Here is a 17,045-nt window from a genome sequence, read left to right as displayed (position 1 = left end):
TGTTAAGATGCCCTATGAGTAGGGTATTAGTGTTGGAGTTTGGTATCAGTGAGGAAGAGTTTAGTGTGGTTGGGATAATGTCTGATGAGGTAGGGAAAGGCCCTGGGTTTGGGTGAATGTCCCCATCTGCCAAGGTAGAGTGGGTAAATTCAAGGTGAGCTTTGTTAGACAAGTTCAGGAAGTATTTTAGTTTCTTAAGCATGAGATTTTGAACTTTAATATGAGATAGCCTGTGATATTTAGCTAGGAGGAAGCTGGGGTAGAAGTTATATTTAAGTGTGTAAAGTTTAGGCTATTGAAATCTGAGGCTGTATGTTTGGGAGTGTGGTGAAAGTGGTAATTGAGGCATGATTCATAACAGGTTAGGAAGTAGGGCAGTGTGAGAGCAAGCAAAATAATCAATAGAAGTATTTGTTTTGTCCGTGCAGTTTTTGTTACAGAGTTTTTAGAAGAAGTGTTGAAAGCTTTGCAGGACATGTTTATCTGTGGAGAAAGGAGTTAACTAAGGAGTTAGATCAGATTATAGAATTAGTAAGAGAAGCTAGAAGGAAGGGTTAAAGTAAGTATTTGTCTGTGTGTGGGAGGGTGGAGATAGGGGAGGTAATGGAGGAGGGTGTGTTTGGGAGGGAGGTACAAACTAGAGTAAGAGTTTTGGATAGGTGTAGTCAAAGGGGGGGTGTGGTATGTGAGGTATAAGGCTGAGGGCCCGTGGGGTGGGTGGGATAAGGGGGTAGGGAGGGGAGCGAAGCGGGGCAGAAATAGCTAGAGGGGAGAGCGAGTCAATCAGTTTAGTAAGCTGAAACGTTACTGTTTCCTAAGCTATGTAGTGTAATCAGAAGGGCTTGGAGAGAAAGGTACAGGAAGATAGAGAGGAGAAGGTAGTTTTACAAAAATATAACAGGTATAAGGTATATGTAAGAATATATAGGGATTAGCAGTGGGTCCCTGAAAGGAGTAAGTGAGAGTATGTAGGTAAGCAGAAAAGTCAAGATACAGTCATCTAGAGAATCAATAGGTGAGAAGAAGAGTGAGAGGAATGCAACAGCCAGGAAAGTAGTGTAGGTACAGCGAGGGAACAGAAAAGGACAGGCGAGCAGGACGCCGCTACAGAGGTGAAGCTGGCAGAGGAGGGAGACTCTAGGCCAAACAGGGGCAGGAGGGAGTAACTAGGAAAGATGAAAGGGGAACTAGTAAACTGCAGGTAGGCAGGGGACAAACAGTCCTAACTGGAGCCACGTGAGTGCTGCCCACAAGAGGAAAACACATAGAATAATATAATTCAGCAAATAGACGTACAGTCCGTAATGTTGAGAGTAAGTATCACTAGACCGTCATTCAGGAGGAGCTAGGGGTGCTTCCTGGGTGCCAGCACAAAATGGCCTGCTTTGTATCTTCTAGGAATCCAAGTGAGATAGGCCAATAGGGAGGGGACACCCGATGAGGAGCACAAGGCTTAAAATGCGGAGCATTTGGCTAAGGGAATCAAATAAGCAGTTCAACACTGCCATAAGCATCAGCTCATTCTCATGTGAGCTACCAATAACGTAAAAATACAAATCAATATTGCTCTTGTACACCACTGTTAGACCCTCCAAAAGTGCAATTTCACTGTCTGTCCTGTGGGTTTTGTTGAAGATATTTTTCTCAAATGCTTTCTGCTCTTTCACAGTTGGATACGTGTCATCATAGTACTTTGCAAACAGCCTTTCACCATCATTGTCCAGGATCAGAACAGCTTTCACAGTATACAAAGAAGGCTCCAGAATCAGAGCGTCCATCTTCCAGCTGTGCCGACGTGGAGAAGAGGCTAAATTTGAAAACACAATTTTTAATAACGCACGATACACCAATAAATCCAAGCGCTTTCACCCAGCTCCTGCCAGGCTTTTTCAAGGAATGAATACAAACCATAATGTCCTTTCATATTAATATAGTCAGTTAATTAATCACACGACTAGTAAGTTGCATTCAATTAAATAAAATAAATTCAAATATATAAGTGTTTACGTATTTAAATGTAAAAATGCCAAAGTGCCATCAGTGCAGAAGCAAACATAAATAAATTAACAGATTTAAATGTTATAACAAGCATATGTATTTTATGGGAAGGTACAGAGAACGATTTTAAAAGATTTATGGAACATATTAACTCTAGTACAGAATTTTTAAAATTCACCTATTCTATTGATTTAAATGAGCTAAACTATTTGGATATCACACTCTCAAAAGATTACATTAATTCTAGATTTCATTCAAGAATTTATAGGAAGCCCACGTTTTCTAATTCTTATTTACATTTTAGTAGTGGGCATCCCTTTTATCAGAAAAAAGCTATCATTAAAGGGCAGCTCATTAGAGCTTCAAGAATTTGCAGCTCACTAGAAAGTTTTAGCCTTGAAGTTGAGACTATCAAAAAATTGTTTTTAGAGAAAGACTATCCTGAAACTTTGATAGAAACTGTTATCCAGGAAATCTTTAAGAATAGGGAATCAAAATATCCAGCACTATTGGGATTAGGTAAATTACAAGACAAAAATCAACCTAAAAAAGACATCGAGACTGGAAATAAATCGAATAATTCATACAAGGTGGAATCTATTATTCTTAAATACTGGCCCATTTTGGGGGTCAATGAAGAAATGAAACATTTATTTTCGAGCCAGCCACACTTTATTAGAAAGAGGGGTATTAATTTAAAGGAACTTTTTGAAAAAGAGGAGAAATGTAATATTAGTAACAAAATGAAGTGGGGTACACACAAATGTGGCAGTTGCAACCAATGTTTTGCTATGTTAAACCACAACACCTTATATTTACCACACAGGAACTTTACAGTGAAAACTGATAAATATTACAATTGTGGAACTAAGGGGGTGGTATATTTGGGGGTGTGCACCTATTGTTTGAGTTTTTATGTTGGGAAAACGGAGAGAACTTTATTCTATGACATTTCTAGAAGTAAGGAGTCTAATGCATTTTTTAAACACTCTCAAAAATGTGTAAAAATGAACTTAAAGTTTATGGTGCTAGAACAAATCACCCCAGAGGTAAGAGGGGGAAGTTGGGAGACTCGTTTAGAGTTTTGTGAACTTTTTTGGCAGTTGAGATTAGATGCCACTAGTTCTCCTGGGTTAAATGATAGCATTAACATAGGATGTGTTTTGAAGCTCAGGAAAGCAAAGCTTTGAATGAGCCTTATGGTGTTTACAAGTTTATATATTTATATATTCATTACACCAATTATTTGATTTTATAATATTGGTTTTAACTTATGCTTGTTATAACATTTAAATCTGTTAATTTATTTATGTTTGCTTCTGCACTGATGGCACTTTGGCATTTTTACATTTAAATACATAAACACTTATATATTTGAATTTATTTTATTTAATTGAATGCAATTTACTACTCATGTGATTAATTAACTGACTATATTAATATGAAAGGACACTATGGTTTGTATTCATTCCTTGAAAAAGCCTGGCAGGAGCTGGGTGAAAGTGCTTGGATTTATTGGTGTATCGTGCTTTATTAAAAATTGTGTTTTCAACTTTAGCCTCGGATCCTGTGCCTTTGGATACAATTTTGGTTTACTATCAAAACCCTGAAAGGCATTCCATTGAGTAATGACTTACTCAAAAAATAAACTTGAAAATAAAAACATCGGATAGACACAAAGACGAAAGCGGTAATGTCGACAAGTCAATAGTCGACATTACCCAGCGTACCTTACTGGCCAGACATGTCCAACTAACATTTTGCAGGGGGGAAAGCCCCTCTGTGTCCCTCACACCCCCACACACCTGCTAATTATATATGCAAACTCAGAGATTGCACTGTATTTAGGAAATGGGTACATTTCCCGATCTCCTCTGTAGTGCAATCTCCATGCAGAACATCAACCCCACAACAGCGAATGCGAGGCCAACTCCCTTTGACAGGGTGGAATGTCTGGGCGGTAACATCTTACTGGAGGGGTTGCAAAAAGGAAATGAAATAGCCCCTGGAAATGGTTTACTATCAAAACCTTGAAAGGCATTCCACTGAGTAATGACTTACTCAAAAAATAAACTTGAAAATAAAAACATCGTATAGGCATAAAGACGAAAGCGGTAATGTCGACAAGTCCATAGTCGACATTACCCAGCATACCTTACTGGTCAGACATGACCAACTAACATTTTGCAGGGGGGAAAGCCCCTCTGCGTTCCTCACACACCCACACGCCTGCTAATTATATATGCAAACTCAGAGATTGCACTGTATTGAGGAAATGGGTACATTTCCCGATCTCCACTGTAGTGCAATCTCCATGCAAAACATCAACCCCACAACAGCGAATGCACACTAGCATTTGCGGTTGTGGAGTCGATCATTTTTGTTTCATTTTTTTGCACATTTGAAAACTGCAATTCAAACATGTGCATCTCAATACCCTTCACTTTGTTAAACATTGTTTCCAGGGGTTTACTATCACTTTAACACCCATTGATCGGAAGTGATGTTTGTCTAGGCTAGTGGGTGTAGGGAAATGTGACCCCCGAACTGCCTCCAGGGCAGAGCAGTCAGGCAATGCTTCAGGAGTGCTGATAGGGCTGCTCTGAGAAGGGTTCCCTGGAGCCCTGATTTTGCAGACTCCCCCTGCCTCGAGGGTATCATCATCCACTGAGAAATCTTCCCCTGCCTCTGGAAGAGGATTCATCATGAGCATCCTGAAAGGGAGACTGTGCCTTATGGAACCACATCTTTCTGGTTCCCCATGGGGTCTTAGAAAAGGACCCATGGGAATCATAAAGCTTGATAACTACCTCAGAGTCTTCCCTTCCTGCTCACTGTGGGTCAACGTGTCCTTCACGGTAGATCCAAAAAGAGTAGAACCATCGAAGGGGGCATTAGTAAAGGACGCCTTAAAGGGTTCAGCGAACCCACTTAAGCGTAGCCACTCATGATGCTGCAAGGCAATGCCTGTACCAGTCGCTCGACAGGTAGCTTCCGCTGCATTGGAAATTAGCGTCACAGAAGAATTCATGAGGGAATTCACAGTGGATAGCTTGGGAGACACCTGTTTGAAGTTTTCTGCCAGAAATAGCTCTGCAAGGGAGGTGGAAAGTTCTTGGACCAAATCACTTTGGAGGTAGATAAAATGTGCCAAGTAATTTGTTGCTCTCAGTTCAAAGATAGCAGAGAAATACAACTGCTTCCCAAAAAAGGTCTATCGCCCAGAACTCCCTGTTCTGGGGACGGACCGTAGAGCTCTGTTCTGCTAGCTCCTTCTTCATAGCAGCAGCAACCATGATGGCAATGACTGGGACTCCTTTGCTCCAGATCAAACGGTTCACAGGGGGACTAAGGAACTTGTCGGCCCTCTTTGGAACAGGCTCCATTGCTACCAGTTCCTTCCAGGCCCTGCTGGCGATCAGATCCACTAACTCATCAGCAGGAGGGGACACCCAGGAAGTAGACAGGCCTATCCTGAAGTCCTTCAGAAACACAGACTCCTCAAAAGACGGGGGTTGGGGAGAGCATCCGCCCTATCTTGAGGAGCTCAAGGATGTCTCCAAAGCAGACATCATTGGGTGGAGATCTGGGGGACACGTCTCCTTCCTCAAGATCTGTACCCTTGCTGAGGGACTCAGCAGGGGAGTCCATGTGCCTCCTCCTGCACTTTCTCTTATGATGAACTTCCTCTGCTGGTGGCTCTGGGGAAGACTCAGAAGAGACAGGGACTCCCACAATGGAGGAATCCCCATGAAGGCTCAATCGGGAGAACTGACCTGGGACAGGATGTGAGGCAGGGAAGGACCTGGAAGTGCAGCAGAGAAAACTCCAGACCTGGAGAAGGTTCTCTCTACCACCCGGAAAGCTGAGGGGTGGGAAGTGGGCCCGTCCCCCACTTCTGAGGGAGAAGTTCCCCGGACAGGAGGAACGGGTCCAGAAACAGACCCCCGGATGATACCGGCCCAGAGCTATCAAAAGCTGAAGTGCTGAGAGGAAGGGATCGGGCTGAAAAAAATGGTATGAAACCCCACCCCTGCAGATCCGGTATCAACTGCTCCGGCACGGGGCACATCCCGTTCTAAGGGTGGAAGAACAGAATAAGCCAGGGACCCTTGTGGGAACGAGTAAGGAGGCATACTCGGCCTTACCAGAATCTGGCTGCAGACTTCCTGGTCCCTAGAATCCAAACCCACCAGGGTTGGATGAGGAGAATGAGAAGCCGGAAAGGGGAGAGGTTCCCCTGGCATGATGAGCAGGTGAAGTCAGGAGCTCCAACTCTATCTGGGCCTTGAGAAAATTCATTATCATTCTGTCCACGTCTGAGGGCAAAAGACGATCTTGAGGAGGAAGAGGAGTGGGTAGACTTGGAGGGAGGCCTCCCTGACCTACTGCCAGGCTTCAGGAAATGAATCCAATACCTCGGAACCCACTGGTACCTCTGTTTGAGGTGGAAGGGATGGCAGGTTCCTCCGAGATAATAATCGGATCCAACAACCCTGTCGGATCCAAAGGCTTAATGGGTTCAGTGGACAGATCCAACAAACCAGTGAACTGGTCGTATCTGAGGCTGGCCCAACCTTGGTTGGATCCGAGGGCCTCTGAACCAGAGAAGACCTGGATCTGACAGACTGCTCCACGGCTCTCAGCTCCAAAGACCTCCGATTTGAGGTGGGCCAGGCTGGGTCGGATCCTGAGACTTGGAATCAGACAGCCATAGTTTCTTGGTGGGAACTGGTTGGAGAGAAGGGGTCTTCCTCTTTGGATCAGAAGAGGAAGCCTTTGAGGGGGAACGAAGGGTCTCCCTTGGACCAGAACATTTAGAAGAAGTTTGTTGCAATGCTCCGCTAAGGCCCTGGGGTTAAATGCTGCACAAAGGTCACATTCATCCTCCAGCTGCACAGCGCCCATGCAATACACACATGAGGAACACTTTTTGAAACCAGCAGACCTATCAGACATCCTAACAACTAAAAAATTATCCACACTATAAGAAGCAGAACAGAACAATAATAGAAATTCAGTTATAGCCCTAACGGATACATGACGGAAAGGGCAACACACAGACACACACACACAAACACACACCTACCTACTTAAAACTAAGCTGAGAGAGGGGAGGAATTAACACTAGTACAGTAAGACGCTGTCCGGTTCGATTCTCAGCTAGAGCGTCTTCTGCGTGGAGACATGCGTGAATGGGCGTACCTTCGTTGAAGGTTGTGCGTCAGGCCTGGCAAGCCAGTACGTAAAAATCAACTGCCAATCATTAGCGGACCGGAGTTCCGCTGTAGCGACCCCTAACCGGGAAAAGCCGAAAGACACAAACAAACAGCCAGTGGAAGCACTGCAAATGAGATCTGGGGGTTAGAGGGCAGCAGGGCATTATGGAGGGGGGGAGCCAAAGCCTTGGATCTGTCTGTTGAATGTTGCTGGCTCGGATCTAATATTGGATCCAAGACCCTATGGTGATGAATGAAGCATGGATAACATCAGATCAATACATACAAGGGAGGAATGAGGTCTAAAAGGCGTCAGGACTTAAATGAGCTATGTAATGTTTGAGTAAGAAAGATTGGGTAGATTATAAGTGATGTATAATGTTTGCAACTGGGAATGTGTCAGTAGGGTTTGTGATATAAAATTATTGCATCTAGGATTGTGTTGGTATAGTTTGTTTTCATTTATATACAGTGATAAAAGTTCAACTAGAAAAAAAAAGCAGCAAATGCACTGTGTGCAAAATTCTGTCTCTGTGTCTTGGGAATTCACCTCTATTCAACGCTCATAACAGTCCACAACACCTTCAATGAAACCAAGTAGAAGTAAACAAAAGTTTATTGTAAGGTTTCATTGAAGGTGTTGTGGACTGTTATGAGCGTTGAATAGAGGTGAATTCCCAAGACACAGAGACAGAATTTTGCACACAGTGCATTTGCTGCTTTTTCTTTTCTAGTTGAACTTTTATGGTTGCTGCACTGTTTGCTTCAGTTGATTTATATACAGTGGATATAAAAGGTTTACAAACCCCTGTTAAAATGCCAGGTTTTTGTTGTATAAAAAAATGAGACCACAGTATATCATTTCAAAACTTTTCCCACCTTTAATGTGACATATAACTTGTGCAATTCAATTGAAAAGCAAACAAATCTGTTAGGGGAAAAATACAAAAAATAAAAAACGTACAATAAGCTGGTTGCATAAGTGTGCACACCCTTAAACTAATACTTTGTTGAAGCACCTTTTGCTTTAATTACAGCATTCATACTTCTTGGGTACACATCTGCTATCAATTAAAGAGACTAATTAACCCCAAATAAAGTTTAGCTGTCCTAGAAGTATTTTCCTGACATTTACTCAGTTGCCTGCTACAGCAAAAGCCATAGTTTGCAGAGAGCTTACAAAGCATCAAAGGGATCTCATTGTTGAAAGGTTTCAGTCAGGAAAAGGGTAAAAAAAAAAAATTCCACAGCATTGGATATACCATGGAACACAGTGAAGATAGTCATCAAACAGTGGAGAAAATATGGGACAACAATGACGTTGCAAAGAACTGGACGTCTCTCCACAATTGATAAAACGACAAGACGAAAACTGATCAGGGAGGCTGCCAACAGACCTACAGCAACACTGAAGCAGCTGCAGGAATTTCTGGCAAGTTACTGGTTGTGTAATACATGTGACAACAATCTCCCGTATTCTCCATATGTCTGGCCTATGGGGTAGGGTTGCAAGATGGAAGCCTTTTTTTACATAGAAAAACATCCATGTCCAGCAAAAATTTGCAAAACAATACATCAAGTCTCCCAAAAGCATGTGGGAAAATGTGTTATGGTCTGATGAGACCAAGGGTGAACTTTTTGGCTGCAATTCCAAAAGGTACATTTGGCGCAAAACAACACTTTGCATCACCAAAAGAACACCATCCCCATGGTGAAGCATGGCGGTGGCAGTATCATGCTTTGGGGTTGCTTTTCTTCAGCTGGAACTTTGGCTTTAGTCAAGGTGGAGGGAATTATAAACAGTTCCAAATACCAGTCACTTTTGGCCCAAAACCATCAGGCGTCTACTAGAAAGGTGAAGATGAAGAGGAATTTCACCTTTCAACATGACAATGACCCCGAGCATACATCCAAATCAACAAAAGAATGGCTTCACCAGAAGAAAATTAAAGTTTTGGAATGGCCCAGCCATAGACTAGACCTAAATCCAACAGAAAATCTGTGGTGTGACCTGAAGATGGCTGTGCATAAGAGATGCCCTTGCAATCTGAAAAATATGGAGTGCTTTTGCAAGGAAGAGTGGGCAAATATTGCCAAGTCAAGATGTGCCATGCTGATAGACTTCTACCCAAGAAGACTGAATGATGTAATTAAATCAAAAGGTGCTTCAACAAAGTATTAGTTTAAGGATGTGCACACATATGCAACCAGCTTATTATACCCTTTTTTATAGTTTTTCCCCAAACAGATTTGTTTGTTTTTCAATTGAACTGTACAGGTTATAGGTCACATTAAAGGTGGGAAAAGTTTTGAAATTATTTACTGTGGTCTCATTTTTTATATCACAAAAACCTGGCATTTTAACAGGGGTGTGTACACTTTTTATATCCACTGTAAATGTATGATTGCTTATGTAGTAAGTGATGGTTTAATAAAGATGTTTCTTGTTTAAAAAAAAAAAGGTATGAATTGAATAAAGTATGTAATATTGCTTAGGTTCTATGATATATATCAATATACGTGAAGTATGTTATGTTAATACAGTTAACATAAATGAATTTCATTACATTGTCCAGTTATTTGTACAAAGAGGACATGATGAAAAGTTCCTAATGGACACTGGACAGGAGATTTATAACAAAAGGGCGACTTTTTTTCCCCCTATATTATCTAAGGGTATTGTTAAAAACAACGTTGCTGACATTCAGTCAAGCAACAGTAACATGTCCAATCATTATTGTTCCTTTGACATGAGCTCTGACTGTTTTCAGTTAAGATCCATTATAGAACAAAACTGGAAAGTTATTCAAGGAAATCAAGATATTTTTAAAATTGTTGGTGCAAAACCCAACTTTGTGTTTCGCAAAAATAATACATTAAAAATGATTTTAGAAAGACATAGTACTGTTAGTTTGGTTCCAACAGCTAATAAGAAAGGAATGTTTCGATGTAATAACTGTACAGTTTGTCGTTTCATTTCGAGGACCATGTATCAATGTTATTACCTCTGAAAAAATCTTAGAAGTACCTGGATATGTTGACTGTACAAGCCGTGGGCTTGTTTATATTGCTTTTTGCTCTGTCTGCCCAGCTTTCTATGTGGGTATGACCACAAGAAGCCTGGGTGAGCGTATTAAAGAGCACCTTTATGCAATTAAGATAAAAAATTCTAATAACGCTCTATATAGACATTCATTGTCTTGTATTAACTTTAAGAAATTTCTGTTTACTGTTTTAGAGATTTGTAGAAATGACAAAAGAGCAGGGGACTTTAAAAATTATGTCGAACAGCGAGAAACATTATGGCAGGTTAGATTGTTTTCAGACAACCCACCAGGTTTAAATGGAACAGTCAATGTGAAATGTTTTTTAAAACAGCGTAAATTGACCATTTCAAAACATAACAACACTAATAGTTTGTTAGATTAATTATTACTATTAATTTTTATTACTTATTTCACTTTTTATTCATATTTTTGTTTTAATGGTGTAAATTTATTATTCATTTGTGTTTTTCTACATTTGCACATGTTTGCCTATATGTGTTTAAATTTCAAAGTTTTATGCATTTAATCATGTGACGTATTAATTGATTGATCTATTTAAGACTAGCTGTGCTTATGTTCATTGTTTTCTGATGAAGTTTTAGTGACGAAAGCGGATATTAAACTAATTATACGCTATTGCTGTGACTTTTTTCGAGCGTTTTTCAGTCGTTGCCTTTTCTGCCATTGTGACTTTTTTAGTTTTTGTTTGGCTACATTCTTCGTTGTGGTTTGGTTTGGCCTAACTATGGCAGAAATTGCTGATGACACACTTTTAAATCTGTCGGTGCATGCCACGCCGAACTCTGGGGCTGACAAAGCCAGTGGACTACTTATTGCTACCCTTTTGGATATACAATCTTCGTTAAAATTTTTAGTGGCTAAAGCGAACGCTTCTGATGACGAGATGCACGTCTCCAGTCCTGCTGGAACTAGTGACGAGTTGGACACGGTCATTGACTTAAGTAAGTCTCCAAGTGGGAAGTTTGGCTGCCCGACTGGGAAACTGAGTAATCCTTTCAGCGCCAACCTTGCTGACAACGCCAGCTGCATTCAGTTGCTTAACAGGGAAAGCAACCCGTTCCATAGAGTAAATCGTGATTCAACGGACATTAACAGCAGGGAGATCAATACTCAACGGGAACTGTTGTTAAAACTACTAAGAAGGTACAAATCTTTGGAAATCGAAAATCATTATTTTTTAAAATGTATTGACCTTGGTGTGGTTCCTAAGGGTCTCCGTTTTTTTAAATGCCCAAACGGGATTAATTTGGGACACCCGATGTTTAGCACGCTGACTGAATTTTTTAACGAGGCTGGTATTCGTTTCCTTAAGTTACTTATTGACAACAACGTTCACAAGATGTCTTTACTAACAAAAGACATTAGGGAAGCTGAGGCTTTTATCAAGAACCGGCTTTCTGGGGACCAATTTAAATCAACCCTTGGTTTTTTAACTAATGAACTTGAACTTCATGTCAATGAAGTCACGAATAGGAAACGGTCAAAACTTGACCGAGACATTGCTGTGTATGATAACAAAACCGCCTATAACCATTTTGCACCTAGCTTTCGTAACTCCACGTCGCAACAGTCAAGGTCTAATTTTAACAATCAGCACAAACACTCTGGTGCATTACCACTTCAGCACTCTTTTGATAGCACTAAGAATCCATCAGCATTTTTGAAGAGCAGTGGTTCTAAATATGAAGTTTCTTTTCCTCCCTTAACAACAGCTACGAGTTCTTCAAATTTAGGGAATTCATCTGTTGAGACATCAGATAATGATGTTATTACTACCATTAACCAACAACTTGGTAATTCTACTGATAGATTTGTGGATCCTGGGACTATCAACAGGACTGGTAAAGATAAATGTTTGACTGTAGTTGCTGACGGCCCTTCTAAGAAGAACGGGTCAAATAACACTAGTAAAAGCAATGTACTTACAAGAAGTAGGACTTTTTTGGGGTCGAGTTCGTCGGGGGACGAGGCTTAAGCAACATTTTGGATGACTTTGGTATTATTAACTTAACTGAGATTTCTTTTTCCACTGTAGAAATGTCTGTGTTAAAATACGGTTTAAATTTTATACCCACCCAAAGAGCTAACTACGGAAGAACTATTATTGACATTAAGAAATTTACAAGAAAACTAAATTTGTCTTATTTACTGCATGATTTGTCTGATAACACTAAGGCATTTAATAAACCGTCCAGTTATACACCCAACTTACATTACACTATTAAAGCGTACGAGCAGTTATGTATTAACGATGTTAGTTCGTTGTTCAAAAGGAAGAATTTTTTTCATGATAATTTAAATTATGCAGAAAGGAAGGCTTTACAGCATTTAAAAAATTTAACTACGTCACTTAGATTTATGAAAAGTGACAAAGGTTCAAACATTGTTGTTATGGACCACGAGGGGTACAACCAGAAGATGCTAGAAGTTCTTGGGAACAATTGTGAATATGAACCGATTGCGTTTTTTGAGATTTTGAAACGTTTCAGTACAGTGCACTCACACTTATATGATGCCTTAATGTGTGGTGAAATTAGTTTTAATTTATACAACTTTTGTGTGGTTGACAACCCCAAGATAGGTATTATTTTTGGGATTCCCAAAACCCACAAGGACGTTTTAAATCCTCCTTTACGTCCTATCGTTTCATCACCTCATTCAGTCACTGAAGGAATTTCTTTAGTGATCGATGCTCTTTTAGGTCCATTACTTGAACATCAGGCATCTTTCATCAAGGATTCCTGGCACTTTCTGGAAAAGATGAGAACTTTTAATGAGAGTTGTATTTTTGAACCTTCCAAACACATTATTTTTACCCTAGAAGTCAACTCTTTATACACTTGTATTCCCCATGACGAAGGGGTAGAGGCGGTACGTAGTTTTTTAACCAAAGGAAAATTTTTTAACAATTCACAAATTTTATTAATTTGCAGGTTTTTGGATATTATTTTGGAAAATAATTTTTTTCTTTTTAATAATATATATTATAGACAAAAACGTGGAGTTGCGATGGGTTCGCCAGCAGCACCAGCCTACGCCAATCTGGTTATGGCATGGTGGGAGGGGGAATTTTTACCCATCCTGCAGGCACATTTTAACATAATTTTTTTCGGTAGGTACATTGATGATTTAATTTTTGTTATTGAGGGAAATAAGGAAACTGTGGATTGTTTCATACATGAAACAAACACTTTATCAGGGTTTCTCAAATTCACGCCTGGTGACGTTGGACTATCTGTATGTTACTTAGACGTACATGTTTGGTGGGATATTATTGACAATGTTTTTCAAAGCAAAATACATAGAAAGAGAACTTTCACTAACGGGTACCTACATTACACCAGCGGTCATCCTAAATCTATCATCAAAAACATTCCAAGGGGACAGTTTATAAGAGCTAGCCGCATGACTACCAGGGAGACTGATGTCATAAATGAATTTCATTACATTGTCCAGTTATTTGTACAAAGAGGACATGATGAAAAGTTCCTAATGGACACTGGACAGGAGATTTATAACAAAAGGGCGACTTTTTTTCCCCCTATATTATCTAAGGGTATTGTTAAAAACAACGTTGCTGACATTCAGTCAAGCAACAGTAACATGTCCAATCATTATTGTTCCTTTGACATGAGCTCTGACTGTTTTCAGTTAAGATCCATTATGGAACAAAACTGGAAAGTTATTCAAGGAAATCAAGATATTTTTAAAATTGTTGGTGCAAAACCCAACTTTGTGTTTCGCAAAAATAATACATTAAAAATGATTTTAGAAAGACATAGTACTGTTAGTTTGGTTCCAACAGCTAATAAGAAAGGAATGTTTCGATGTAATAACTGTACAGTTTGTCGTTTCATTTCCGAGGGACCATGTATCAATGTTATTACCTCTGAAAAAATCTTAGAAGTACCTGGATATGTTGACTGTACAAGCCGTGGGCTTGTTTATATTGCTTTTTGCTCTGTCTGCCCAGCTTTCTATGTGGGTATGACCACAAGAAGCCTGGGTGAGCGTATTAAAGAGCACCTTTATGCAATTAAGATAAAAAATTCTAATAACGCTCTATATAGACATTCATTGTCTTGTATTAACTTTAAGAAATTTCTGTTTACTGTTTTAGAGATTTGTAGAAATGACAAAAGAGCAGGGGACTTTAAAAATTATGTAACAGCGAGAAACATTATGGCAGGTTAGATTGTTTTCAGACAACCCACCAGGTTTAAATGGAACAGTCAATGTGAAATGTTTTTTAAAACAGCGTAAATTGACCATTTCAAAACATAACAACACTAATAGTTTGTTAGATTAATTATTACTATTAATTTTTATTACTTATTTCACTTTTTATTCATATTTTTGTTTTAATGGTGTAAATTTATTATTCATTTGTGTTTTTCTACATTTGCACATGTTTGCCTATATGTGTTTAAATTTCAAAGTTTTATGCATTTAATCATGTGACGTATTAATTGATTGATCTATTTAAGACTAGCTGTGCTTATGTTCATTGTTTTCTGATGAAGTTTTAGTGACGAAAGCGGATATTAAACTAATTATACGCTATTGCTGTGACTTTTTTCGAGCGTTTTTCAGTTGTTGCCTTTTCTGCCATTGTGACTTTTTTAGTTAATACAGTTTGATTACTATTACATGAATGTAGATTTGCCTATGTCACAAATGATAATTCAATAAAGGTGTTTGGACAAAAAAAAATCCAATAAAAATTAAATAAAAAATTGCAATCGGGTCTCTATCATAAAAAGATTACATAAAAATTTCTTTCTAATAAAAATCTGTTATTAAGTGTAAATCAACTTAATTTGTTCACCATGTCTTTTAGGACACTTATAATAGATACTGAATCATTAAGTCTAGGTGGTTGACATGCATTTAATCGCAACTGCCATGTCATCTCTTTCATTTCTAACTTATTGTCATTGTCAGCCCCTCTTACAGAGCTAAAAACTCCATCTATAACAAAAAAATATTTTTTTTTAAAATTCAAACACAATACAGAATGTTTATGCAAGACATTATTAGGATTATATTTTTAATATCGTAGAGGTGTTCCCTCATATGATCCTTTAATTTACAAGTTGTTTGCGTACATAAAATGCTATACAGTTGCCAGATGTAGCTACATAAACCACCTGAGTAGAATTACAGTCACACTTGCCTGGACAAGGTAAAGTTCGGAGATAATTCTCCACAACTAAATAGGGACCCTCATGCACAAACCTACAAAATTTACATCTTCCACACTTAGCCATATGATGAACTCAATTAATAATTCTCAGAGAAACCCTATCTCAGTGGAAAATGAGATAGTCCTGACACTCCATGACAGCTTGCAACTCAGATACTCTTCTTGAAGAAGACAGAGCAATGAATTAAAACATTTTCCATGTTAAGAAACTCATGTCAGCCTGACTAGCTGGTTCAAATGGAGCAAGTGTTAGCTTCTGTAACACAAAATTAAGACCCCAAGGAGGAGTCACTGGTTTTCTGTGAAGCTTCTTATATATAACTGCTTTCAAAAACATTTTTATATGAGGCTGCGATGACAGAAAGGAATCCATGGTCAGACATCCTGAAATGGTCGATAAATGCAGTAGTTCTAGGTTTCCAATCCCCCAGGTTCCCAAACAATAACCAGCATTACCACCAAAATAATAAAGCAATACAAAATCAGTGTAAAATAATATTTATCACTACTGTTAACCTATAACAAGAATAGACTGTCTTATTAGTTTTAATACTGACTTGAGTGCTACATAGCAGTTGATTGTTTTTATTTTTCAATCTTCTTGGCCCAGTCTGCCTTATGGTTCTTCCCGCTCTGTTCGTCCTCACTTTGCTCAGGCTCTCTCTGCTCTTCTACCCCATTCCCACCCACCCCCACTTCAACTAGATTTATACCTTTCAAATCCCACCCACATAACAATGGGAAATCACAACCCAGACTTCAACTAATTAGATCAAATAACTAACCTACTATAAACCACCCCTACTCTTCACTTATCAGTACTTAAATCAAAAATGTCATCGCCCCCTTCTTGCAAGTTCATAACCTTTTTACCCACACACAAAACACTACTCATACAATTTATCAGCCACCTACTCTGTTACGCCTCTAACACTCTACACTCTAAAATATTAAAGTACCCTAATAAAATGATTCATCTTAATAAGAAAAACTTACACCTAACAGCCCTACACATCACCACTAGCTCACTGCTATTACTCTCATACTCCCTCACCTCATATTATACTCTACTACAATCTACCAATCCCCCTCCCTGGCAAACCTCTTCATTATCCCACCTAAATAGACCATGAAACTATACTATAGCTTCAACCTTTTTCTATACTAGCCACACAGATTATCATACAAACAAATTCCAACCTCTAGCAACCACATCCCAAACCTGTCAAAAACATGCCAAGCTACAAAACAAGCTTGCCAAACTCCTTTTACACCTTATTAAGCAATTAAACCTCTCCAAGGACATACACCCTAATCCTGGTCCTATACCCCTATATAATATGGTAAGCAGCTCTATCACATTCAACCCTGGACTATTACACCAGAAAAACAATTTTTCCCTTCTCCTCCTTAATTTTAATGTAAGAAGTATTGGAAATAAAGTTCATGATCTGCATGCACTACTCTCCCTTTGTTCTCCTGATATTGTAATATTAACAGAGACATGGCTAAAACCCGACAACAACAACAAAATTGTAGCTCCCAGATACAATA

At 39.2% G+C, this 17,045-nt stretch overlaps 2 protein-coding genes across 3 annotated transcripts in view; both read right to left on the bottom strand.

The window, feature by feature from the left end:
- Positions 1-17,045, bottom strand: part of KLHDC1 (kelch domain containing 1) — a 1,632,092-nt gene that overhangs the window by 1,534,821 nt on the left and 80,226 nt on the right. The gene's annotated exons all lie outside the window — the stretch shown is intronic.
- LOC122804279 (coatomer subunit zeta-1-like) lies at positions 1,395-1,807 on the bottom strand. Its single transcript, XM_044074057.1, has one exon. The coding sequence runs from the start codon at positions 1,776-1,778 to the stop codon at positions 1,395-1,397; it is 384 nt and encodes a 127-aa protein (XP_043929992.1). The 5' UTR covers positions 1,779-1,807.

This window comes from Protopterus annectens, chromosome 6.part0 (genome assembly GCF_019279795.1).
Source record: "Protopterus annectens isolate FY-2018-M chromosome 6.part0, PAN1.0, whole genome shotgun sequence".
NCBI classification, from domain to species: Eukaryota; Metazoa; Chordata; order Ceratodontiformes; family Protopteridae; genus Protopterus; species Protopterus annectens.
The sequence above is the reverse complement of the archived record's forward strand: the minus strand, read 5'-3'. Positions and strand labels throughout refer to the sequence as shown.